This window comes from Dromaius novaehollandiae, chromosome Z, assembly GCF_036370855.1.
Source record: "Dromaius novaehollandiae isolate bDroNov1 chromosome Z, bDroNov1.hap1, whole genome shotgun sequence".
Taxonomy (NCBI): domain Eukaryota; kingdom Metazoa; phylum Chordata; class Aves; order Casuariiformes; family Dromaiidae; genus Dromaius; species Dromaius novaehollandiae.
Window position 1 is genome coordinate 601,188 of NC_088132.1, and position 27,190 is coordinate 628,377.

At 42.0% G+C, this 27,190-nt stretch overlaps 1 protein-coding gene and 1 long non-coding RNA gene across 6 annotated transcripts; one reads left to right on the forward strand and one right to left on the reverse strand.

Moving 5' to 3' along the window:
- The first annotated feature begins 109 nt into the window (after positions 1 to 109).
- On the forward strand, positions 110 to 27,190 carry CLTA (clathrin light chain A). 5 transcript variants are annotated; one of them, XM_064502610.1, is made up of 6 exons: positions 110 to 208; positions 2,247 to 2,402; positions 19,799 to 19,833; positions 21,680 to 21,797; positions 22,818 to 22,944; positions 26,745 to 27,190. In XM_064502610.1, the coding sequence occupies exons 2-6, from the start codon at positions 2,327 to 2,329 to the stop codon at positions 26,914 to 26,916; spliced, it is 528 nt and encodes a 175-aa protein (XP_064358680.1). In that variant the 5' UTR covers positions 110 to 208; positions 2,247 to 2,326; the 3' UTR covers positions 26,917 to 27,190. The 5 variants fall into 5 exon arrangements, with proteins under 5 accessions (XP_064358680.1, XP_025955148.2, XP_025955149.2 ...); XM_026099363.2 differs by lacking the exons at positions 110 to 208; positions 2,247 to 2,402; positions 26,745 to 27,190 and adding exons at positions 12,582 to 12,934; positions 24,349 to 24,402; positions 25,659 to 25,761; XM_026099364.2 differs by lacking the exons at positions 110 to 208; positions 2,247 to 2,402; positions 26,745 to 27,190 and adding exons at positions 12,586 to 12,934; positions 24,349 to 24,402; positions 25,659 to 25,761 and having other exon boundaries at positions 22,833 to 22,944.
- LOC112982748 (uncharacterized) lies at positions 4,832 to 12,550 on the reverse strand. The gene is made up of 2 exons (XR_003259057.2): positions 12,356 to 12,550; positions 4,832 to 12,200 (listed from the first exon to the last, which is right to left on the reverse strand). It is a non-coding gene; the product is annotated as an uncharacterized LOC112982748 (long non-coding RNA).

Genomic DNA, 27,190 nt, shown 5'->3' on the forward strand with positions numbered 1-27,190 from the left:
CGACCGATGACACGGGTGGAGGCGGTGCGAAATGGCGTCTGGGGGCGGTGCGAAATGGCGGCGCGGTGAGCCGGGCTCCGAGGGCCAGCTGCTCAGCCTGGCGGGGGCGGGGCCCCGCTTTGCTTCCGGGTGCGGACACACACGTGGCACAGCGCTCCCGGATCCTGGCTGCAGTTACAGGGTGTAACACGGTCTGCGTCTGAGTAAGGTAGTGCGCTGCCTATTTTGTCCAGAACCAGTTACTGCTTCTTGGTCTAAGCTCCACATTGGCTCTTTTCGTTATGTTATGTGTGTCTTGGGGAAACAACAATTTATGTTCAGTGAAAAATACCATGGTTTTGCACATTTTCAAACGGGTGCCCAAGCGAAATATTTAGAAATTTCAAACCAAATTGTTTGAATGGATCAGAATCTTCTAGTTGACTGCATTCTGATTTTGACTGAAAATAAATCAGTAAGCAAAGTAAGACTATTTCAAAAAAGATAGAAACATTAAATGGTGTGGGTAGGTAAGTAAACTTAATTCATTTTTCCTTGAAACGAAATTGCCTCAAAATTGGACATATGCCGAGAGTTTGATTGAATGCTGTTTTGTAACAATAAAAGATTGTTAGAAAAATCTTAAGTAATGCTGCACAAACATCCCTTCTTTCCATTCAAACTTTAGCTTTGCTCTTAAACTACTTGCAATTTGGCTGTAATATTTTGCCCAAGATTGCAATTAATCTCTCCAGAATTTTAAGAATAAAGGGCATTTTAATGAGCATTAGCAGAAGTGAAATAGCATGTTGATTGTTAAGCCCAAAGAGCAAGTTTCAGTGTAAACTGGTTATGCAGGTCAGTCATACTAATGGAATAGCTTAAAGAGCAATCTGTTTGCCTTTGTTGGGTGCGGTGGTTTATTGACCAAAATGGATAACAACATCTTAATGTCAAGAAAAATGAAATTGCCCCGGGTCATCTGGTATAAAATAATGTGTATTAGTCAGGAATCAACTACAAAGTCTGAGTGGAATCTGTATCAAAAAAGCGATAAATTGTCCTAATTTCCCCCTTCCTCCAGATTTCTTTTGAATAAAGCTTGTAAGACTGGAAGACTTGTTTGCTTAGGTGAATCACAGTTTATTTCCTGTGTGCAAAATAATTGGCTTCAAACATGTATCTTTCTTCAGAAAAAATTATGAATTAGCAGCTCTGAAGAAGAAAATACTCTATGTCTAGAGGTGCCCATATGGTTAGCCTTTCCACACCCTGATCATTGCTGAAGTGGAAAGATGGAATAATTTGGTCCTTTCGCTTACTGCAGACTGCTGCTAAGTCACTTAGTGCCACGTGCAGACATTTGCCTCCTCTATACCACAGCAAGAAAATGAACTCCCTTCCTGTACTGCAGAGAACAGTAGGAAGCAACAGTTCACCTGGAAACAGATCTCAGGGATGTCCATTTTTGATCTAGCAGAGCACTTCAAGAATCTCCTGTTATTGTGATGGCGACAGTACAACTTCCTAAAAAAATGAACAGGCCAAAGCTTATAGACTGGTTTGTTGGATTCTGACTTCATATTACTTTTTATTCTGTTATGTTTTGTAGAGTTGCTAGATAGAAGTACTTTTGAATTGCCTTCATTTGGAATTATATTTTACAGTGTTGAATTAACAACATGGTATTCACAGGATTACATAATTAAATTGTTCTTCCATTAATTCATGAGCACTTTTAGCAGCAGCAGAAATGTGATACACACGTTTAACTCAAAAGATGTAAAATATTTTGAATTAAGTTCAGGGCTAGTGTAAGTTGACTGAACATTCATAGCTACTAGTAGGCACCATGCTTTCATTTTCATGCCAGGAATTAACTTGGCTTACAATTGTGACAATAGCACAAATGGGAAGTAGCAAAATAGTAATGAATTAGCTGTCCGAAGTTGCCAGATTTCCCACTGGCATTGGCATACAGCACAGAGAAACCAAAATTCTTTTAACAGTTTGTGTGTCCTGCTGTGATATTTGGTTTGGCAACTGACACTCCTGACCAGAGTAGCAGTGCATATACTGGGCTTTGGACCTTAAGCATGTTCAGGAACCACAGTTGTATGGAATCTGACACGCTTGAATGATTTCTCACTGTTAATTGTTTAAAAGTAGTGAAAGCAGCAGAGTCTCACAATGATGTCTATATTTATAGAACGGTGGAAATTCCTGAGTTTTATCTTGTCATGTTTCTGTCTGTCATTACCATGCAGGGGCTAAAGCTGCACGTTATCCGCAGCAGTATGTCCATGAACTGTGTTTGGCCTGTCAGGTGAGAGTAAGACTTGGAAAAATGGTCTGTATCCCATATTCCCTGCAAGGCTGCTACCACCCTGGTCCCAGGAAGGCTGCTGAGCAGAAATGGGGCGGTAAGCTACTTCTCCATTCTTTAGGGACAGAGAGAACTAACACTTTGTCTTCTGAACTGCAGTAGTGACATTGTTTTTTGTGTGACTTAAGCTGAGATGACTACATAAACTTAGGGCACGTGTCTTCTCTCTTCCTCTAGTGTCTTCTCCTCACTTTGAAAGATTACAGGCATGTAAAAACCAAGCCCTGAAATCTCTTGGCCTTTTGAAGTCTCAGTCATCATTTTTAAACACTCAGAGATTGTATTACTGGCACTAATAGGAGATAATGAAGTAGCAGCCACATCCCATAGAGTAGAACCACTTGCCTAAAATCACTTGCTATGGACCTGTGCTTTCGTGAACGCTTGGAAGGTTCTTATTATTGTCCCTGTCCAGGTCCTGTACTCTCTTGCTGTACTCTCCTCAGTGATAACTAAAAGGCAACATCCGGCAGGTGAATTGCAGACAGAGAAATTGTTTAGTGGCTGCCTGGCACAAGCTGCTGGAGAGCTGCAAAGCTAGGTGTTGGTGGATTATCCTCTACCAAAAAACCCAAAAGTTAGGAGCTACATAGGAAAAGGTGGAACAAGGATTGATGTTCTGGATGTGATGGAGATGTGTAGATGAGAGGGAATTATCACCATGGGAAGCTGCTGACTGGGCATTATAAGGAGCTCAAATTGCTGGTTATGCCAGTTCACTTAAGCAGTCAAAATCATTGAAAGATACCATAGTCCCTTGTTATTTTGACCCTAATCATTAACCACTGATGTGACCTAAGAACACCCACAAATTTTGCTGAAAGTCTTAGGCTTCTACTGTGGAAAGGTGGGCTCAGTGAGGAATTTCTGGTGATCAGAATTATACTGAAAAATGAGGCAGCAGAAATACCAGCAACATTTCTGCATAGTGGTGATGGAAAACATGAGACTACAACTGTCTCAACAGTTCTGTGGCTGCAAGTCCTGATTTTGTAAAATGACAAGCCCACTCCACTCTCAGAAAAAAAGAAGGGTGAAAAAAAATTTTTTTTTTGTCATGTATTTTGAAAAGCTGAATATTTTTGACTAGAGGATGCTCTGTATTTGTAAATTGAAGGTGCTCTTGCTTGCATTCCCCTTGTGTTCCAAGTGATGGTGATGTACTAACTTTGTAAGGAAAGAGTCTCTCAGAGCAGGTTGTCCATCTTGGTTTTTAACATCCAGATTTCCTGGAAGACTAGAGAAGTATATAATGCATTTATTTGCATCTGTCCTACACAGAGGCAAAAATATACCAGAAATCACAGAAGAGATTCAAGAAAAGAGAGTGCCGTCAGCACATTGGGAAGCAAATGCATCAGAAAACTGACTGAGCTGGGAAAAAAAGGAACATAATTTTCTCCTTAGAATATTCCTTCATGGGCAAGAAGAGGAACATTAATTTAGCAGAGTTATATCTGTTAGTCAAATAAGCCAGGCTAGAGTTTACTATCTCCAAGCAGCAGTTTTGCTATAATTCAAAAAACAGTGTGTTCAGGAATTTAAAATTAGACCATCTGCTCAGCACTCCTGAATCCATATCCCAGCTAGGCCATATGGAGGAGCCAGAGAAGTAATTTACAGGTCTGTCTGTTCTGATGAAGGCCACTCTCGAGAGTATCTTGCTCCAAAAACACTCCTTCGTTTCTGTCACTGTGGGGCTATCTGTGAGGTTTTTATGGAGCCGAAAGAAGAGCAGTGATTGTTTGTTATGATTTTCTGGTACATCTGTCTTTTGTGGTACCACATATATGGAACCAGGCTGAACTGGGTCTCTCAGGCCTTACCTATACACACATTAGCTCAACATACTGCCATTCACATAATTGCAGTTGTAGCACTGTAAAGGCTCTTTTTGCTGGTGTCGCGGTTCCCAGAGACGAACTGCATCCCTGTGAGAAACTGTAGTGACAGTGACTACTTGAGCAAAAAAACCACACCCTTTGCTGACATGGTAATGTGCTAGACCCAGCCTAAGAAATACTCTCCATTTCAGACCAGATGTAACAGTATACTGTGATACAATTCATCTGCTCTGAGATGAGGCATGGGACAGATACCACTTCCTATAATGCACTGAGACCTGTAGATGATGGTAGGAAAAGGATACTATATAAATTCCATTTTTGCTTTGCCCATATAAGGGCTGCAGAGAAACTACGTTTTTTAAGCCTCATCCGTGAATAAACAGGATTTAATTTAAAAAAAGACAATTTTGTTGCTCTCCCCACTACTAAGCAGTATCACCTCATAAAGAAACCAGTAGATATATAAAGAGCAGAAATGTGTATATCCATATAAAAACTACCAGTGCTGTAGAAACAGGTCCATTTAGGGGCTTTTTCATAGCCAGGAAAGTTTCAGGGTAACTGAACCTGTATTAGCCATTTCTGCTGGTCAATTATATTGACTACAGTCACATGCAGATAGATACAAATACAGGCATAGTTTATTTGTAGGTGCTGAACTACAGTTGTGGAAAGAGATCCAAGTTAATGCAGACCCTTTTTATGCCACAAAGGGTTATGTGCAGTGCACAATGTATGTTCTGTATGCTTATGAACGGTTTATAAAGAGAATAAAAAACTGGAGGTGCCTTAGGGAAGTTAGTAATATGCCTCATAATGAGCCATAATAATATCATTTGAGGAATTAAATAGGGTTACAAGCCATGCAATAGTCTGTTGAATTCCAGATTGTAATGATCCATTAACTGTTTATGAAACCAGCTCATACACTTTATTGGTTGTAGAGAACAACTCTGGAATTACCTTAACACAGAATGTGTATTAAATACTGAGAATAACTATAATGACATTTGCCTCAAAAATTAGCTGATTGAAAAAGCAGCTCATTAAGAAAGTATTTCTTAATTGGGATACTTAGAGTGGCTTCTAAAGGAAGCTTCTAAAGTGGTAAGGCTCACTAAATTTTAGTTTACACTCCAGTAAACTTGCTCATGAGGCTTTAGTTCAGTCAAACATCATGGTTTGCAGCCCAAAGTCCCAACTTGTTTGGCAAGGTTCAATAGGTTCTTCCTGTACAAATGCTTACTATCAGCTCTCCAGAACAGATACATACCTCTTCCCTGCAGAGGGAAAAAGATGCCTCCAGAACACAAATAATTAACTCTTGCAATAATTTTCTGATGGCAGAATACTGCCTTGCCTGTTATGGTCTAAAATGACAAAAGAGCAAGACCCTGTGGTTTTCTTTATCCTGTTTTAAAGCAGTAGAACTGAAGGTAAGAGAATATGCAGTTACAATTCTACTGTAAAGCACAAAAGCAAGAAACATTAAAATTACAGGAAGTTTGGAACAGTGAGAGAATTGTTCCAACTTAGGCAGTTTTATATTGCCACCTCCTAGAAATAGCTAGTGGCCTTGATACTGTCACTTTCCTGCAGACAGTAAATCCCACAGAAAATGAGTAGGGTTAAGACCTCCTTAATGATGTCAGATATCAGGGATCTTCGACTCTTATATTTCTGATGACGGTGTAGCAACATCAATTGCAAAACCATACTCTCTGAACCTCTGTATGATGTCTAAAATCCTGGTTCTGTTGGAGTTTTGCCTTTTAGTTCAATGGGACAGCCATCTTACTCTGAGGATTTTTTCTATTTTTGCACAGTAAGGAAAAGTGTATTTTTAAAGTGTTTAAGCCTGACCATGGTGTATTGAATTTATATACAGTAAGGCCTTATTGAGGGATTAGAGAGCTTGAGAGGTGAAGTGCATGTAATCTGTGCACTCAGACATACACACCCCTTTTATTGCTGTACACAGTCCTGGAGACTGGCTGTCAGGACAGAAGATCCTTGAAGCGTCACGGTCCTTGAAGCATGCAGTGTGCTTGGAGCTTTGACTTTGCATGCAGCAAAACAACTCCCTGGTGATCCAGCGATGATGATTATTTTCCAGCAGTAATCTTTCTCCACTGTCAAGATCTGGTCCTCTTCTAACACATTTTTGTTTCACAGCAGACTGTCAGTCTTTGGCCTCCACACCTTGGACTATATGCTGTGCAGTGCTGACAGGGGCTAACTTCCCCAGGCCACATTAGGTGCTTTATCCTGTTGTTCAGCTGTTTTCTTGCTTGCTGTTTCCTTGTTCTCTTTGTTATGTGTAAAGCAGTTTTTCTGAGCTCTTAAGGTTGTACTTCTTCAGTAACTAATAGCTGACCATCAGTGAGATGTTTACAGTCTTGTGGCCTCTGTTTTCAGCCTATACTCGTATTTTCAAGGTCTTTGCTATTATCCCACACTTACACTCCTCATCATAACAAGAGACACCTGGTACCCAGCTTCAGTTCACACAGCAAATTCACACAAGCTGATAACAAGCCTAACAGCCCACCAGTTCTGTGGCCTTGCAAAGTTAGCATTAAGCCTCTTGGTAGCAATGACAATATTGTTTTTACTGGGTCACTTGATAACAGTCACTGGAAGTATACCTAATTCTGGTGACAGGAAGAAATTATTTTCTCTAGAATTTCTTTATTTCAGTGCCTCAGCTGAACTTAGATTCCACCCAAGCTCTGACTAGTCAGGACTGCCAGAATGCTTCCTTTTTGCTCTGTATACCTTTCTCTTGCCAGTTTTAAAGCAAAGTGTATTTTGAATAAGTGGATACTTGCTAGCAGTTCAGTGAATTGTAGCTTCTGGAAGCAGTAATGGATGGGCATAGCCTATCACAAGGTTTTGTAGTCTATAAATGACTGTGAGCCAGGGAGAAGTGAGACTGACTGATACTGGGCCACTGGACTGGGGAGAATGGGATTTAGAGTGGATGAGGAGCCCAAGAAGTCAGATTGAAAGGTGTTGGATTGGGGAACCAGCACAGGCATTGGGAACTGAGTTGAAAGATACAGACTGGTTTGGTAAGTGAGAGGGCTGGAAACAGCAGGTCAAGGGGCTGAATCATGAAATTTGAAGAGCTAGTCTTTATTGGGATCAGTAAGGTGAGACAAATGGAAATAAGGAGCCTGCATGGGAAGAAGGCAGGAGAGGGGCAGAATGAAGGAGATGGAAAAGAAGATGTTAAACGTGAAAAAATCACAGAAGAAAAGGGCTGTGATCCCCTAGGGCACATCCAAAACTGGTAAAGAGCTCGAATCTAACCTGGCAGCTGCCTTCAGCATATTTTCTCCCTCCCTCACCACACACCTTCCAACATTGTGCCTATCACTAGGACACGCTGCTATTTGATTTGACAATGGTATAGACAGAGAACTATAAAAACTGAAAAGGTAAGGGCTCTCCAGTTGAAGACAGCTTTTCAGCCCTCATTTTCCCCTCTTTTAGCATAATCATTATAGAATAGTCAGCAAATTATGCCTCCCCTCCCCAACCAAGAATTTTGCTCCGGCGTGTACCAGGTGTAACAGAAGAAACTGTCCTAGAGTTGCTGTATCACGTTCTTTGAAAGCTGAGAGGGAGATAGCAAACAAAATATCTGGAATAGAAAAGTTGGTTTCTAAGCTGAGTCAGTTATACAATTCTCCCTGCCTTGGTTGCAGAGTTGCTGGGTGATGCTGGACAAAAAAAACCCAAGCTTTTCTTATGTAATTGCTGATGTGCATTCCTCATTTTATGGCCATGTGGTTTGAGGCACTGTGATTTAATTTACAGAAGTGCTGAATTCTTGCAGCTACAAATCAGTGGGAGAAGTGTCCCAAAGCAGTACAATGTTTATAAAATACCTAGTCTTTGGCATCTCTAAATGGGCATTCTGAATATATAGACACTTCCCACTGTAATCTCACTGTATTTCAATTCTGTTCTGTAAGTTGAGGGTAGAGAGAGGCAGGAGTAATTCTCTCTCACCTCTGTGAAAGGTGTTTAAAAATAAATGCTTCCATAATCTTGGAAAGGCACAAGGGAGAGCCATAGAGAAATGGCTATCATCAGAGCAGGATTTGAAAAGTATGTGGTGCAGAAAGCCAGGGGTGACACACAACCGAATGAGTACTAAGTGTCAGGGCCCTGAGGACACTAACAGCCCCTACTGTCCCTGACCAGCCCCCCATTAATTTTTGCCCAGTTAAACCAGTTTAGCAGCATCACACTTTGAAGAATTATTTAGAGCAGAAATAAAGACTGAAAACTACTAGCTTAAAATTTTCTTGCATGAATCATTTCTATGGACCATATTCTTTTGGGGCATTTGTCACATGTGTTGGATTTGAGCAAGTTGAGGTACTGGTCCTGCCCCCCATGGTGTGTTTGTGTGTCTGCAAAAAAAAAAAAAAGAAGAAGTAGTAGCTGCGTTTTGATTGCAGGGAAGTCAACAGAAGTTAGCTAATGGAAGGAGTTTTAGAATCTTTGCTAATATTTCAGTTACATTTATTACATTAGGACTGCAAAAGTTCAGTGATCTGAAGGACTCAAAACAGTATAGTGTGAAGAAGGAGCCTTGGCAACCCAATCTGTAAAACAAAGGTATAACTGAGATTTGTGCAGAACGCTTGATGGAAAACAATTTGGTGAGTGAAGTTTTTTATATCCTACTGAAGGGGAATTTTTCATTGAGTGGTCAACTGGTCTTACTCGTTAAAGGTTTGGGGGAATTGACAGTTTCTGCTGTAAATGAAATAGGTCCCTTCGCTTATGAAGGAGAGTTATGGAAAAGAAAAACTGCACGGTCACAGTCAGTTTCATCAAAGATTGTAGGAAGTTAGTCTCTGGAAAACTGCTTTTTCTGTCTGGCCAGTTAGGTCAGGCAGGCTGACAGGTCTTCCTTTGAAGGGAAGAACTTGACATACAGGGCGTTCTAATGGGATCAGAAAATACAAAGTCAAACATAGGTATTACTGCTTTGCTGAATTAGGACTTCTGTGTTGTGTTTCACTGGAATAGAATTCAAAAGGTTTTTCAGTGTCACTGGGTATTTATAATTTCATTGCATGGATGCTGGAGGAGAGCGGATTAAACAGATTTAATAAACCAGGGGTTTGGTGCTGCTTAGAGTCTCCAAATGGAGTTGTTTTACCCAGTAAGAATTTTTACTCATGGTAGTGAGGCTTTTACTTGAGAAGGGGGATTAATCAACTTGTAAATACATTCCAGTAATGTCTGCAAATAGGTAATTCGTTCTTATTTCTTCACTATTTGCTTCTTCTTCCTGTTAATAAGTGGGTTTTGTACCAAGAAGTAAAATGGGCTAAGTAAGTGCCCTATCATTATTTGTCTCATATAGCTGTCTAGTAGCAGCACAAAAATTCTCACCATCTTTACAAAATGGAAATGCTATGGGTGTAGCTTTCCTCCATGCATTTCCCTAGACGATGCCTTCTCTGTTCAGAGAGGCAGATGCTTTTAAGAAAACAATGGGAAGGGCAACAAAATTCTTGTCTTTTTTTGTGCTTCTAAGCAATTATGATGAGTGGGGAGGTTTAAAAATTTTCTTCTCTGCTCTGGAAACACATATTCTACTAAATGGATCATTTCTTACATCAGAAACCTTTTGAAACAGCCAGTAGTGATCCCACTATTCTGATGCAATGATTTCCATAATGTGGGAGGTACATAACTGTGATCTCGTATTTTGGTAAATGCTTGAAAAATTTAGTTGTTCACTTGCTTTTTAAAAGAAAAAATCCAAACGCCTTTTAAAATGACTTGTAAAGTAGAGGCCAGTACATTTAGGAATGGGAATTACATGTCATTGTGTTTCCAAAAATTGTGGAGAAACTGAACCGTCCTGAAGGTGTTTTGTAGTCTGATGGTCCTTTGGTCTTTCCATTATGGGTTATTCATTTATTGTTCCTGCACTAAACTGTCATATCACTGTGACATACCAACAGAGCACTACGAGTGAATTACAAGGGGCACCACTGCTACAGTCTGTAGTGGCCTGTAAGCAGTGACATCTACCTCCAGAAAAGGAGGTATCTTGACTACTTTTGCAGGGTAGGAAAGCAGGAACAAATGGAGTACTTTTGACAGTGCAATATCTCAAGCACCTGAACTCCAGGTAGCATTCAAATTGTATAACTCATCATCACACCAGATCTAATAACACTCTCTGTCTTTTCCTCTGAAGCTAAAGGTTAATGTGACCCATTTTGATGGAACTGAGATAACAATTATCTTGCAGCCAAATGCAAATTTAAAATCCTGCTTATATTTCATATTCCTTCCCTATTCTGCAATTTTAGAGACAAGCAAGAAACCAGTATTACTTTTAATTTGAAATCACAACATTCTGTTTATGTTTGTGGCATTACGTCAACAGAAATCCCCATAGGGCTAAGAGGTACTGGAAGAAAAAATGACAAAGTTAAGTTGTCACCGAACATTCACTCTTCCCTAACAGTTAAAGAAGCACTGGGAGACTCCACTACTGTTTGCTGTAATGAAGGAGCAGTGATGAAAATGCACATGGGAGAGTTCTGTTAGAACAAATCATGGGACAAGGCCAGCAAATTTTTCTGTGTGAATGTGGAATATGCTTCGTGATGTTGTTTCATTTTTATATGGAGTCTTCTGTTGGAATGACAGGCCTGCTTACTATGAGCTATCATTCTTTACTCTTTAACCTTTCTATGGCTGCCCAAGATTAATTAAAATAAATAACCATGCTACGCATTTTTTACTAGAAGATAAAAGCAAAAAATCAGGAAATCCACTTTCCCACCAAGCTACATTCTGAGTTTTCACAGAAGAAATCAGGCATATGTTTTAATTCACTAAGTGAGGTAGAAGGAGCTTTCTGTCCTGTTGGATGAGTTTGGACTACCTTGCTCTTTTTTTTTCCTAGGAAATGATATTCATAGTGGGGGGGAGGGTATAACCAAAAATGCAGTTTATCTCACCCAAGCCAATTCATGTAGGAGACAGTTGGCTTCCAGAGTTAGGCTTTTCTCTGAATCTGACCACCTTCAGAATCAGGTTTGAGTGGGATTATAACATAAACCTGGATGGCTTATCTCCAATACGCCATGAAATGTGCACACAGATTTATAAGCCATGTGCCTACACTGTAAGTATAGTTTAACAAATACCTCTTGCAGCAACAGCACTGACTTAAAAATCCATGTCATCATCCTGCCCTTTCTCCATCATTATTTTTCTCTCTCCTGTTGACCATATCAATAAACTGTTTACAGATCTGCGAGATAAACCAGATACAGAAACTAAACTGAGTTAAAAATAATCTAGCCAAAAAGCTTGTGTGGGATAGGGGCTGCTGAAGTCAGCACTGTCATGCAAAAAAAACACTTTTGTCAAACTGTAGTTTGCCATGCAATATATGGTACAGATGTAATTTGAAATTACACTAAATTTAAGCTTTCCTGTACCAGATAGAAATTATACAACACTGCAACATGATGCTTTTATTTACTCATTCTGCAGGTTCAGATTTATATCTAAGGTGCTAATGGATTAATACTGTATTGGCATTTATGCCGGATTAATATCTTCTATCTGCCCCACTCTTGTGTTAGGCAACATTCAGGACATGTTTGTGTCTTTTGGGCATGAAGCTGGCATAAAAATACAAAGGTCATACAGCACTGTTTCACTTAACTGAGCAATTCGACAAAAACTGAGTGGTATGTCAGTTTCTGATACAGACTGGAAGTAGACTGTGACTTCTTGATCTAGAAATCTGTTGGTGAGTACGGAGTGTGATGGTCACAAAGTATCGGCAGAGCGCTGTGCTCGCCTTCAGCCTGCCCCAAGCTGGGTCTCGGCACAGGTCTGGCCACGCGCCACTGCTGCCTGAGTCGCTGCAGCTGGGCGCCCGCAGACATGCGGGGCTCATCTTGCTCTTCCTCCTGCCCCCATGTCTGGGAATAGAAAGGGGCGTTACAACCCCCCACGCGCCCCCTCACTGCCCTCCCACCGCACGGCACACTCAGCTGCCCCCCATCTCAATGGCACGCACAAGCACCCCGCACCCCCCCGCCGCGGCACACACAGCCGCCGCCCAGCTCCCCCTCACCAGCACACGCAGCTGCCCCCACGATCCGGCTCCCAGCGCACACAACCGCCCCGGCAAATGGCCCCGTCGCCCCGCCGCGCACTCGGCCCTGATTGGCTCCGGCCCTGCCCGCGCCCTTGCCTCAACCTCGCCGGAAACGGCCCAGGGCGTCACGCGGGACCTTCCGTTAATCCCCGCCCCCGCCTCCTGCCGATTGGCCGCGCTGCCGCGCCGTGCTCGGCTCTGATTGGCCAGCTCGCGGCGCCGTCCCCCCCCTCCGCGCCGGTTTCTGGTCGGGGGGCGGCGGGCCCGGAAGCCGCAGCTGCTCGCGCCCGCTTGTGCTCGCGCTGTTGGCCGCCCTCGCCCCGCGCCCGCCGCCGCCCGCCCCCATGGCCGACTTGGAGCTCTTCGGCGCCCAGCCGCTGGCGCCAGCCGGCAGCGACAACGGGGCCCTCGACGGCGCCGAGGAGGACCCGGCCGCCGCCTTCCTGGCGCAACAGGAGAACGAGATCGCGGGCATCGAGAACGACGAGGGCTACAGCATCCTGGACGGCGGCGAGGTGCCCGGCTCGCTGCAGGGCCATGACTACCTCGAGGCGGGTAGGCGGCGGGCGGGGGCGGGCGCCCTTCCCCGCCGTGCCCCCGGGCTCCCGCTCCGCGGCGCCAGGCGCAGGCCCGCCGCCTGGTACCTCCGCCACTCGCCTCTCCCTTCGCGGAGGCGGGCGGTCCGGACCTGAGCCTGAAGGCGAGCTGGCAGCTGGGCTAATGTTTAATTTCGCTGCGCCTCTAGCCTTTGCTCCTCGGTGACCTTCGTACCACACCTTAGCAAACGGACGCTGTGGGATGTGCGGTTTCTCGGAGGAGGGTGGCTGGACACGTCAGGAACAAGGGATTAGTGTGTTTTCGATTAGTCTGGCTGTAGCCGAAGCAGTTCTGAAAGGCTACAGAGGGCCTGGGTTTTTTAATTGAAGTCCAAGTGGAAATGTGGGCTGGTGCTGCCCTTAACTGAGGCTTCTGGCAGTCTTTGCTTGTTGCTGTTACTGGGTCTGTAGGAGCATATTTTGCCGTTGTATGGATTGCTTTATCATTTAGAGAAACTGCTACTAAGTTGAAAAACTTTGCTTCCCAATTACTGTTATTAGAACTAGGTCTTCAGTATGAAACATGATCCCTAAAATTACAGGCTCCTCCTATGTGTGAGGATCTGAGTGCATAATCTGTCTTGCTATAAAGCCTAACTAGATTAAGTGAAACATGGAGGCTTGTGGATTCCAGTCCAGTGCTTGTCTAGTTGTAGTGCAGCCTTTCAGAGTCAACTCAGTTGTAAAGTCCAGACCATACAGACTCAGACCTCCCTTATTGAGGAGGCACAATGTGAGAGTTGCTTCCTCAAGCACTTAGGACTTGAGGATAGTCACTATCAAAACACCATCTTGTTTTGACATCAGACACAGCATGACCTAGGTATTTTATCTATGAGGCAGAAATTGAAGTGGTGGACACCTCCCCTCTCACTTTCAGAAGCCTCAAACATTGCTTTATGAAGTTTTAGGTTGTATATAGTCCTGACAGTTAAAAGAAACACACTCTGAAACATTAAAACAGCTGTTTGAGAACTACCCTCTTTAGGGAATCTTCTTTGACCTTGATCTTTCCCAGCAGGCTGCTAGAACTGATCCAGTCCACACCTTCTCTACATGCATAAAATGTGGCTATTGCAGTGTGATTCCTAGTCCAAATTCCAACTTCTTAAATACTTCAAATTGACTGGATGTTTAAAAATAACTTTCAAGCCTTGCTTTTCAGGAGTTCACAAGTCTTTTAAGGTCACTTGGCATGGAAGGCAAAACTTACTGGAAAACTTTTGCCGGGGGGGGGGGGGGGGGGTCATAAAAATGTGTATAGTAACTTGGTCTGTGAATCTGGGAAGTGTTGATGTGATCTGTATGTCCTCTTGCTTTCTGGTGTGCATGTGAATCGCACACGTGATCTGGCCTGTTTAATAGGGATAGCATGTAGTGCTTGTGGACTTGTGGTGGTCTTATTTGTTAGCAAAACATGTTTGTTGAACCATGGGAGCCTGTACTCTCTTAAAAGTAAAAAGTGGAACATAATACATGGTGACATGAGAACTAATGATTTCTGCAGCTCTGTGTCTTTGAGATTTCTTATGATCTGATCATATGTTAAAACAAGACAGCTGTACTCTAGAGCACATTAGCTAAACTGTTTTATACTTAAACTAAATAGGTGAATGTAAACTTCTTCTTGCACTGTCTATCTAAATCCATAAGCATTCTGGCCAAGGATTTGTGGATTTACTTTTTTTAGCCTTAACCTTTTTGATCTCCTTATTTACAGACCTGGTGGATAAGTTTCCTTTTTAAACACCAGAGCAAAAGTCATAGCTCAGGCAGCTCTCAAATGAGGTCTGAAGATTTTAACTTCAGATAAGTAGTGGTCACCAATTTCTTAAAAGAACCAGAAGGCTGCATTGTGTAAATAGCCATCCTGTTCCAGCTTCTGGGTCACATGAAAACTAATCGTGGTTTCCTTTGAAAGGTGAAGCATGATCATTGATTCAGAAGATGGGAAATATTGTATATATTAGTATAGAGCTGTTGCCTGGTTATTAGTATTGTGGTCTCTTTTAATGGGATCCCCTTCTCCGTGATTAATTCATGCCTGCATTTATTTTGAGTGGAATTTTTCAATCTTCTTCAGTCTTACAATATTAAGTCTTTAAGTTTTAGCAGTTCACTTGCTGTATGTTCTCAGCAAGCCTGGATGAGTCCAGTTTGAAGCATCTGACAATTCAGAAACTTAATTGTATTTGGTGGTTGTCCATAAACCATAACAGCTTGTAACATTTATTAGTCTTGCAGAGACTGAGTATCAGTTGGCTTGAAAACATAATTAGGATGGAATTGTTTCCTCATGTCTCTATAGTTAGCACCACAGATGCAACAAGTTACTTGTTAGCGACTGCTGATATTCTTCCTTAACCCTTTGAACAGCTATTGCCCTGAGTTTTGCTGTGTAGTCACTACCTTAAGGCTTCAAAGCACCATAAGGTAGCGCTGAAAAAGGTGGTAAACTTAAAAGGCTGTCATCTATTCAGCTTGCTGTCCCTTTGTGATAATACACTGATTACAAAACTCACAGTAAGAAAACCTATTTTCCCCTTTTCAACAAAATAGTATGTTTTGCAGAGTTACAGAAGCTGTCATGGCATAGCATTATTGCAGATCCTTGGGAGATGGTGGGGCTAGTACAAGCCTATTGAGCTATAGTGAAAATGAGAGAACCAGAGATTTTTTGGGGCAGGGGGCTGGGCATGTAACAGCAGAATTAGAACTAGGACACAGGAAATAAGCACTCTTCTTGATCTGTTAGTTTTTACTTAGCACATGGGCTTGACAGTGAGCGTATGGCTAGAAAAACTCATTTCTTCTCCCCAAGTTTCTTTAGATCATATTGCAAGAAACTCTGAACAGGTCTCTTCTGTGATCCTATGATGAATGATAGGTTGGTGTAGGGAAAGTTTTGCTTCCCAAAAGAAAAAGGGGAGCAACCTAGAGCTTTGCCTCCAGTGGTAAAATGACTTAACTGTATGCCAGAACATATTAAGCTTGTTTATATTCTTCTGTTTTTAGAATTGTAGCTACTACTTCATTTGAAGTAGAGGTGAAGAAATGGAATGCTCAGTGTTTAAGAGTGATGCTTAAAAGTAGTTCATAAAATGTACTGCTTTTATGTATGGTCATAGTGAAGTTCAACTCTCCTGTGTGCAGGATAGTGCAGAGCATAGCTGGATGGGAAAATTTCAGGAGTAACTAACCTGTGAGGTAGGAGATGGTTGGGCTTATATTAGAAGTATTACCTCTGCAACCTGCTGGCTCTAACTCTTCTAATAGCCCTCTTAACTGCTGCATTGGGAACAAGACTTTAGAGAAGCTTATAAGCAAGGCTGAGCAAACTTTGTTAGATGGTACAGAGCCTGGTATTACTGCAGGGAGTTGCTTTCAGAGTAGCTGGTCATCACTACAAAGAGCATCTGACTGCTTACTGATTGAGAGAAGTTTTAATACTGAATTTGAACAAAGGGAAAGATGTGTCCACTCTAAAAGTAAGCCATTGGCTAAAATTGTGCTGTATGGTCTTGAACTAATCTGTAGCTCCTGCATACAAGAAAAAGAGTACAACTGCTGAAGGAATAACATGTTTCCAAATCCAGTGTCATCTGCTTGGATTGTCCAGTTGCTGAAGTCATGTCAACTTTCTTGGCCATTGCTTTCAGCTGGAGGCTTCACTTGGCAAATTCACTGTGTATTGAATCTACAACTGAAGTAATGAAGCTGTTGCTCTATTTATCCTGAAGCTACTTGACTCTTTCTTCAGTAAGCTGTCCTGCAGGTGGAAGGCACTGCCTGTCGATGTCTGTTTCTAGTAGGCTTGACTGCCCTGTCTCTCCTGCATATGCAGGTAGCTTATACAGCTTATGCTTTCATGTCTCTTCCAGACTAAAGACTAACTGGTTCCTGTGTGAAAGTTGAATATCCTATTGTCAACACGTTACAGAAGCTTTTGGATGTTTAGATGTGTTTTGTGCAACGATATCCTTAGATATAAAGCTTTATCTCAAGGACCCTAGGTCTTCTATTGTTCATAAGCAAAGTGGAGGAATATGGGGGCATTCCTAACTATAGCAGTTCTGAAAGCACAGTCTTAACTTCAGCAATTTCAAGATGTGATACTGTGACAGAATTGGATAGATTCTGATGCCAGTAGAGAAACTCTCATTACTGTTCTTGGCTGGTGAAAACATAGTGATAATGGTCACGGTATTTAGGCTTTCTCTGCGGGAAGTCAGATACAAGTGCAGATGAAAGCCTGCTACACAGCTAGCTTTGCTTGCTGAGGTGAAGGCTGACAAACAGTTATTCTAGACTTGATAATGAATTATGCAAGCACTGAGACTGGAGAGTTGAAGTGAGAGAATATTTGACTGCTGGTCCAGTTCCTGTTAATGTTCTTGCACAGGCATATTGCAGTGTGTTAGTAAAGTGCCTTTTCCGCTTGCAGTATGCTCAGTCAGCATGCTGACACTGCATCTTAATCACAAGTTCTAGAAAGCTCAAAACAGGGGAAAGCTCATATTAATATTTCTAAAGCTTCTGACTCCACTGTTTTCTGAAAACACTTAGCTTTGTGCTAGTTAGTGAATGTTTCCATACAGAAGAAAAGTAGCCCTGACACAGATACATCTCTATCTCAGCCATGACTCTTGGCAAAAACTGTTGTTCCTTGTGGTTCTGACTGCCAGCCTGAATACTGAAGATCTTAATGAACTTTTTCCCCCTTCATTGGTGTAATAAGAAAATCTTATCTATATTACTGCAGCTCTTGGAAGATTCTTCAAGACTGACTAGCCCTCCAAGCTAGCCGGTCAGTTGGTGCTTCCCAAGGAATCTGTTTCGTGAAACAAATTTCACTCCTCCTTCTGGAGATCAGAACAACCTGTTTCTGGGAACTGAATAAGATGTTCAAAGACTAGCTTCTACTGGGTGTTGCGGCAGTAAACTTCAGTCTCTAGTCTGATCCTGCCTGAATGATCCTTCCCTTCTCCTCTTCCAAGATAGGCAGAGTGGGCAGCTGGCTTACTGAAGCTGTTAATACCTGTAGGATTTGTAGTCTGCAGGTTAGCTTTAACTCCAGCCCTGCCAGAAAGAGGCTAACTGCTGCAGCATCCATATGTGGATAAACACTAATTGTTAATGGGCTTAAACTGAAGGTGAGTAAAACATAAGCATGTTTTCTTTGTGGGCTTTAATTTTCACTAAACCTGTTTAGTAGGATTGTTAATTGTAGCTGTAGTTGCCCAAGTCAGTGTATATACAGTGGCTACTACAAATCTGCTTTGAGGAGACTTCCAGGATAGTATTAAATGATGTGCAAGGTAACTGCTGTGAAGCAGACAGATGCTGTTACCTCCATGTGCCTCTCATACCAGTTCTTCTTGGCTTCTGCAACTTGAAGAGAAGTAGCAAGCAGATGGAGTAGCTGTCATCTTTCAGATGCAGGAGTCTAGTTAGAAAATACTAGCCTTCTGCAACTGAAAAAACTAGTATTTTTTCCTAACTCATCCATGTACTTGAATTGAGTCTGTCCCCTCCTGAAGCCAGTAAGTATGTTTTGGGGGACTGCTATCTTAAAACTTAACTACCATATTTGAAGTAATGTCTTTCAGGTCCTCTGCCCCATAGGGTGAATGACTGCTACTGGCTCATGGAAAAGGGCTTGCTAATACTTAACTGAGCTTCCTGATAAAGGAGTAAGGAGAGCTTCCTGTGTCAGCAACAGTGTCCTGATGCTAGGGCATTCATAGCCTTAAAGAAGAGATAGGGGATACAGCAGCATAGTGTTTTTAGGCAATTAATTCATCTGAAACTCACTTGAGTATTTTCCTGGCACAAAATGCTTGTGTTTCTGTTGACTATTGGGTGATCTTGGTACAGTCTCAACTTTCACTGAAGAGCGTTTTGGTATGGCAGAAACACTTCTGTGTGATCAGTTTACCTATGATAGTGTTACAGGTGAGGCAAAGCTGTTAGTGATGAGACTAATGCATCATGCAGGCAGATGATACATAACACTTTCTCAGAATGATGTGTTGCTGAGGTCTAGCTGTTCTTGAAGAGCTGGGTGCCCCTTGTTTGGAGACTTAGTTTCACAGACTTGATTTTGTCTATTTCATAGCTGACAGCTGTTCCCTGCTGCTCTCTTCTGATGAGATGAAATCCTGAACTGTTAAGATTGTGTGACAAAGATTGCCATGTGATTCCTGTTCCCAGGGTTCTACTGCCAATGTCCCTTTGGAGGGAATAATGTTGCAGCTGAGTCAGGGAGCAGGAAGGTATCCAAGATGTCACCACAGAAGGTTGTCGAAAGCTGCTTTTGCTAGAAGTGGTAGTTGCAGCTTTTGAGCTGATTAGGAATTGGGAGGTAAACAGTGTATGATAAACATTACTAAAGGCTGGCCTACAGGGTTTTAATCTTCCAGGAGACAAAAACAGTGGAAGTCGTGCTTCCTAACTTATGAACAGCTATCTAGCATTCAGCTTCCAGGGTAGGAAGGAGAAAATGAGAATAACTTGAGAAGACTGATGTGGTAGTTTTGTATGAGCTCTGCTGTTCACCTGGCCTGTAGCCTGATCTCATGAGGAAGAAACAACTCTGTAGTACTGGTTCTGAAGAATGATGGTTTGTTTGTCTCTGCATAAGAGAATTGGTAACTTTTGGAAAAGTGCAGAAATAAGGAAGCTACCATGCAAGGTCTCAAGTAACAATCACTTGTGTAACTCCTGTTTTAGATACTGTGGTAAAGCTTTCCGAACAAGTTACTGTGGTCAGTAAATCTGACTATTTTTGTCAAATCACTAAACTGTAGTCACTTCTTTACAGATGTTGATGGAGTGGTGAATGGAGATGTCTACAAGGTAAGGCAGAAGTATTTTGTACTTAGAATGTGCTGTTATACTGTACTATAACTTTAATCTAAACAAATACTTTCCATGACTTGTCTACTTGTCTCCTCTGTGAAGAGGAACTTTTGTTATCTCATCTCAAAGCTATTAATGCTTCTAATATGCCCCTTCTCTGACCTCAAAGGCAACTTAGAGCAGCAATCTATTTTGAATTATGGCTTCATAGGACATAACCACTGTGGGCTGATTGACAGGTTCTGTGGTATGGCTAATGAGCTCAACGGAATGAATTCTGAATGCCTAGTTTGAAGTGAGTTTTCTAAACTGCTTATCCTGTAAGGACAAATCATGTATCCTGCTTGTCTTATTGAGATTGGTCTTCTGAGGAGCTAACTAATAGAAAACATTTTACGGCTTCCATATTTTATGATGATGAAGTTGTGTGAAATTGAACTGCTGGCTAAATAACTGTCACAGTATGAAAGCATTTTAATCAGGCATGGTATGACAAATAGAAAAGATACTGCTCTATCAATATTTCGGAGGAAGGCAGTATGCCGAGGTGGTCACCGTAACTGAATTTAACACCAGTTTGGCCAAGGCATCGTCATTGTGTAGTATGAGGGTCAGCTGGGTAGACCTGTTCACATGAATGATTGGGAAGAGGGTAGCATATGAGCTACTTCTCCATAGTGTTTGAAGTGAACACTCAGCTTGGTGGTGACTTGAATAACTTTCATTATACTTGCATTGTTCTAGCCTCACTTTTGCTGAGAGGTGATAGGAAAACTGTATCTTATTGGTACGTTGTGCCTCATTGTGCAACAAATGATGGATGAAATGTCTTCATTCTGACCAGTTGCTGCCTTTGTTTGATAGACCTTCCTTAATGAGGAAGATCAGATTGAAAGGGTGATACATAACTTTTCCTTTAGCTACTGTAACTAGTTTGTCCCTGGAACTTGTTTCTGTAGTCTTTGTTTTGGATTAAATGTGAGATCTGGCAGTGTTATGCCAGTTTAGCTCCTTCTCCTTGCATTGTTTCTTCCCTGTGAGGGCTGCAGGAGGTCCAAAGAGCCACAGGACACAACCAGGTCTGCAACTAGCTGTAATCCAGCTGATACTGGCTGGAGTGGAATTTTCTAGGTCTGTTGGGAGTAGGATGAGCCAGTAAATCGTTGGACATGGTGCATGCTCTGTGGCAAATAATACTACATTCAGCAAATTTGGGAGTCGGGTACACTAACGATAGCCCTATTAGTTGCATGTCTTTATTGTATGGTAAAATATATTCCAGTATGTGCACTGTTTTGAAACTGCAGTGTTGAGCTGCATCTTGTGTTCTAAGCTGCTTACAGCAATCCAAATTATGTAACGTCTTTACAGGAAGTTGGCTTTTAATTAAGGCTTGCAAATTGCTCTTAGCTAGACAAACAGAAGTTGTGGAAAACAGCTATAAACTCCTGTGCACAATAACATAAGTTTCAAAAGATTTATTTTCATAGCCAAGATTTAAGGTGAGTTGAACTAGACAACCTCTGAGCCTGCAGTTGCATATTAAAGTACTGGGCACTGTCTTCTGTTTTCTTCAGGTTTAAAGCTCTAGTATAGTTAGACTTCCCAGTCAGCTTGAAATTGTTTGTTCCCAGGTTGCCAAAGACTGCCTTGTGTTAATTTACTTGAATTCTGCTGTAATTTGTGGTCAAATTTTTTCATCTTAATAGTAAAAATGCAGTTTAACACCAGATGAGTGTCTGTGCTCAGTTCAAATAGTGCCTTAATTTATACTGCTTGCAGGCAGATAGTTGAAATGTACAGTTGTGATGTATACATAACATTCCTATCCTTTTTCTTTAAGGAGAGTAATGGGCCAACAGACTGCTATGCTGCCATATCACAAGTAGATCGACTGCAGTCCGAGCCAGAGAGTATTCGTAAGTGGAGAGAGGAACAAAAGGAGCGCCTGGAGCACCTTGGTAAGGAGGGTGTCTGTGGTAGTAGCACTTGCTTGTGACTCACTTGTAAGTGATGACAACTTAAGCAGGTGGACTTCCTAAAACTATGTTTTCTAGCTCTTGGGAATCTAACCTGCTGCTTAAGCAGCAAGCTTGGAGGAAGGTGAGTCTTCCAGTAAGAAGACTGTTGATGCTGATGTATGAGTGAGCAAGCAAATGTCTCTGTGAACACTGATCCGAGAGACTTGCCTTGTGCTTGCCAATAAGCTGTTCCTCAATCCTAAATAGAAAATGAACTGCTTTATCAGCAGAAATGGGTGTGTAAGTACAGCAACTGTCAGCTTTTTTTTCCAAGGATAAAGATTGCTCATACTGTAATTGCTGAGGCCATCTGTTACCACGTGGATCTTAATCCACTAGTTAAAATAAGTAATGGACTAGTAACTGAGGATAGTTGTTATCAAATGCAGTGATATCTACCCTTGGACTGCCCAAGGAAGTCTACAAACTGTCTTGCTTTTCGTTTAAATGAAGGAGGTAGTCTTGCTTGATATTGTTAGAACCTAACTTTCAGTACGTTATCATTCTGGGTAGAGCTGAGTGTGATGCGTTTTTTCTATGCTACTTACAGCAGGAAGGTTTAACCTGAACTGGAGATTAGACCTAAGAGTGTGCTGAGTGCCAGGCCCCCCCTTATGCTCTCTAAGCACAGAGGCTTTACTGAACTTTGTTCTAGTGCTAGCATAGCAAAGTGACTCTCTGTTTTGGAACAGTTTGCAGGTGAAGAGTTACCAAATGAATAGTCTGCAGTCGCTTGGCCTAAGCTGAAGTGAGCTGTCTCATTTAGCAGCACAGGCATTTTGATTAGCAAATGCTCTGAGTGTTCATGGTATTTAGAGTTTTAATGGCCTAAATCAGTAAACCTCTTAACCCCTATGAGAGTGGATCAAGTGACTCTCTGCACTAGAGTAGTTAGGACCCAGAGCTGTCAGCTAAAATGTTAGCAAGACCCAACTGGGGCAGACATGACTGACAGATCAGTTCTTAAATCTTCAGATGCTAACTCACGAAAGCAGGAAGCTGAATGGAAAGAGAAAGCAATAAAGGAGTTGGAGGAGTGGTATGCAAGGCAAGATGAAAAGCTCCAGAAAACAAAAGCCAGCAACAGGTAAGGCTTCTCCAACTGTCTGAAGAGCTACAGTACTGGCTGTGGCAGTAATGGAAGGAAAAAGTTACTTCCAGCATTTCCAAAAGCAGTAGTGTTTCAGATCACTGTAGTAACTCTTCCTGTTAAGGAAAAAGGTCTCCAGTGGAATACTAGATTATTTTTTCTTAGAGGTTAGATTGAATGTCTAAGGATAGTTAGTGAAAGCATGGAGATAATGAACCAGGATTACTGAAAGTTCCTTAAAATGCAAGGTTTAAAATGGGCCAGAATAGGCTAATTAGTCCGCCTGCTTGTTTGCATGTTTCCAGCTGTACAGGTCCTCAGTGACTGTAATTACCTTGGGACTAGCAATCATACTTCCTAACTCTACACGTGGAAGTGGCCTTCTGGTTAGCCTCTGCCACAGCTTGTTTCATCGGGTACTGTAAAAAGCTTTGGCCGCTTCTTGTGGAAGTGCTTGAGGAATAACCTGGCTCCATTCTGCTAGTGCAGAACTAAGTGCTGGCTGTATCTAAGCCACTACTTGTAGGGCTTGAATTGGATCATTATGAGCTGTGGAGCTGGAGCTGATAAGATTTGGTTGCAAGTATAATAAATTCTTAGACTTTCTTAGAGGCTCCCTGGAGGATTTGGACTTCAAATTATATAGAGACAAATATGATAATATTGACTTAATACCACTTAGATCTCCACTTCCAACCTGCAGTTTCCAGCACCGTGTTCTCCAGGTAATCATTAGGCCTGCCTTATACTTTGCGGCCCACAGAACTCAAGCTGGACTATATTTCTGAAACACCTTTTTCTTCCCAAACTTGGCCAACAGATTTGTCTTGAGTAAGTAGAGTTATAACTCAGTGTTGAGGCAAGGAAAAAAGGTGAAGACTGTTCTGCAAGATGCTTTGCTGGTTGTGCAAGTTAATGTCTGATACAGTCTCATGGCACACTTCTGGATAGTGTTCAAAACTCATGATATCACCATAGCTTTGTCTTGGTCAGGGTTTGAGCTCAGGTGATTCATTCTGGAGCAGGGCCCATGTAACAAGAGCTGCTGTTATGGAAATAGAATGTTGCTCTGAGGGGGTGTTTGGCATTTTCAGCCTAGTGAGATTTCTCTCCTAACTAGTCTGTTTTCACTGGGAGGAGAGTAACCTAATGCTGACACTGGGACTCTAGTCCTTATCTAACTGGTCTCAGCTAGAGAGGATGTAGCAGATCTCTTGTGTTGCCCCTGTGAGTCAGTGACTTAATTGCTATGTGCCATGTTATAGCTGCTTTCATAGGTGATAGGTGATATGCAAGATTAATGTGCCTGTTAAAAACTGCCTTCAGCTATGTTCTGTACTTCTCATCCTTATCTCTTTTCTCCTGCCTGCTTGCCTGCCTGTTGGACAACTTGCTACCTAGGGTGGCAGATGAAGCTTTCTACAAACAACCCTTCGCTGACGTGATTGGTTATGTGTATGTTGCTTAACTACTAATTCTGTTTGATCCCCCTCATTAGCTAGTTGACTAGCAGAAATAGTGCTAAATATCTGAAGGTGACTTCTGCTGAATACTTGATGCCAGTCTTAACTAATGCAGGTAAACAGCCATTACTTGTTGGACTGACTCTAATCTGCAATATTAACTGCAGTTTTCCTGTAAGGATCCCTTACACTGCATGATATCCATCACTTTCAGGTTAAGTCATATAGCATTGCATACCACTGATTTTGATAGTGACTTCAGTGGTCTGTAGAAGATTGTAGCCGTTTCAGTTGTCTCTAGGACAATGAAGATTGTTCTGCAAGATGCTTTGCTGGGTATGCAAGTTAATGTCTGATGCAGTCTCATGAGGGTGCTGAATCTAGTCTTAGTCGCCTTCATTGAGAGGAAGAATGTATACTCCACGTTCTCATGACAGGTACTGAACTTCTGAATTGTGCTGCTTTGCCCATGTGGTCAGAAAAATATTTGAGCAAGCCTTGCATGTAAACCTCTACAAGCCAAGGAAATTGAGAAGGAATCATCTGCTATAAGTCAGGACAGAAGAGGTTCATATAGGCTTTAGGATGCTATTAGTGAACAAATGAAAAAGGTGAGGGGAGATGGCGTTGACAAATCCGCATTAGCTGCTAGCAGAACATCTAGGAGCACCTCCACGTAGACTTGTTGCCAGCCTAAAGAACTAATGAGAATATACCTGTGACTTTCAAGCCCCAAGGAGTTTTCTAGTTTCTGTGGGCTGGAAGGATTGCAGCGTTCACTGTAGATTTGAATTAAAATGCATGAACAAGCCAAATTACAGGAAGAAATTAAGATGGCCATGTCACAGATTCTAAGGTTGCACCTTTAGAAGGTGTGTACTTGTAAGTCATGGTGTGACTTTGAGTGAATTAATATTGAAGGTCCAGTGTGGAATTCACTGCCTAACTGTAGGTGGATGTAAAGCAAGACTTGTGAAATGCTGGATGTACAGGTGGTGTTTGACTTTGTTCTGAAGTCTCCTGGAGTTGGCTTTGACAGACTTTCCAGTAAAACCCTTGTTTTCAGATAGCCAATGCCTATGTGCCGTGTGAGTGCTGCATAATAAAACTGGCAGTGTATTTCCTCAATGTAGGTCAAGCTACTAGTGCATGTTCAGCTAGCTAATCATCTGCATTAAACTCATTCTCATTTTCTATATCTGACTTAAACTTTATCTCCTTGTTTCTTTTCTTCTCTTCACCTTTAAGCACAAACATAAATCATCCTTGCTACAGCCTAGAACAGTTAAGTAAAAATCTTCACTGCCCCTTAAAATTGTCATGTCATATAAAGTAGCAGTGTTGTAGTGACCCTTGTCTTCAGTGGTGTCTGTAACCTAATCATCCCTGTGAACAGTGCTGAATACTCATGGGAGAGTCATCCTCACTGCTTTTTCTGTACTGCTTGTTGGAGTAGATGGATTTGGTTTGATCTCTTGGTGCTTACAGCTCTTGCCCTCAGGCAGCTACCAGGGCCCCACAGTTCACGTAAACTAGATGCTGGAGTGTTACACATGCATTGAAGCAATGCTGTTGGCAGCATAGCAATGCCAAAAGGACGCTGCTGGAAAGCTGTTGGCCCTAACTCATACGTAATATGGGGAGGGAACCCACCTTCTTAGAATATCTTTAGGGTGAGAGCAGGGAAAATGTGCTTATCCTGCTAGCTGACCTCAGGCTAATCATCCCCTCTGTCAGCATATGTTTTGTTAGTCTATAGCACCTACAAACATGGAATTCTTGATTTAAATTCCTTTTGATTCACTCTGCCTCACTACAGCATTGGGAACCATCAGCACATAGTTTTTATGATGGCCTGTAGGCCTTGGGGCTGGCTTAAATCCTCAGATGGAGTCTATTTAAGACATGCTGCAGGGAGTTGTAAACTTCCAGTTGGCAAGTGCCCAAAGCAAATCAGTAAGTGTCAGAAGCTTAAATAATTAAGACTTGAGCATTGCTCTATAAATAAAATGCCTACATCAAAGTGCCTTATTTGTTGGCAGCTTGTGTGGTGCCTCCTTGTAGGCAAAGACTGGATAACTGCTCTTGAAACCAAACACCTATATTCCAACACTTTACACAGCAATCCTCTGCACTGCTTGTGCATAGCATACTACAGCAACCTACTTTCATCTCCAGGGTTGGGGCAGTGGGAGCTTAAGTAGTCATAATGTCTGCAAGCAGCTGTCAGGTCACATTTTTTTATGAAACATGTCAAAACAGCTGCATCCTGTAAGAGGGAGGGAGTGCCTTGTATGTTGGGCATTAACACAAGGTGCATTGCATTACTTTTAGGGCAGCTGAAGAAGCCTTTGTGAATGATGCAGAAGACATTTTTCCAGGCACTGAGTGGGAACGTGTGGCTCAGCTCTGTGACTTTAATCCCAAGTCTAGTAAGCAGGCTAAAGATGTGTCCCGCATGCGCTCAGTCCTCATCTCACTCAAGCAGGCTCCACTGGTTCGCTGAAGGAAAGCACAATGGAAACACTACAAATGCAATATCTTAACTTTACTCAGAGAAGTGTGTTTGCAGTAATTGGATTAATTGTTTCAATGTTTTTTTTGGACCAAACCTCATGATGTATCTAAAGCCGATCATTGTTTGATTGCATGTTCTTCCTCATGTTTCCTGCCTGTGTCTGAAATGGGAATACCTCCAAATTTGTAGTCTCTCTGTGCTGTTGTGCACTGAGATGTCATTTCCAACATTACTGATATTAAAGATATGTTAAACAGCAAAA

Bases quoted from the DNA above. Each gene is read 5' to 3' on its own strand.
- CLTA (XM_026099365.2), top strand. From the start codon at position 12,724: ATGGCCGACTTGGAGCTCTTCGGCGCCCAGCCGCTGGCGCCAGCCGGC. The intron at 12,935-19,798 runs GTAGGCGGCGGG...ACTTCTTTACAG, and splicing joins CCATGACTACCTCGAGGCGG to ATGTTGATGGAGTGGTGAAT. The intron at 22,945-26,744 runs GTAAGGCTTCTC...CATTACTTTTAG, and splicing joins AAAACAAAAGCCAGCAACAG to GGCAGCTGAAGAAGCCTTTG.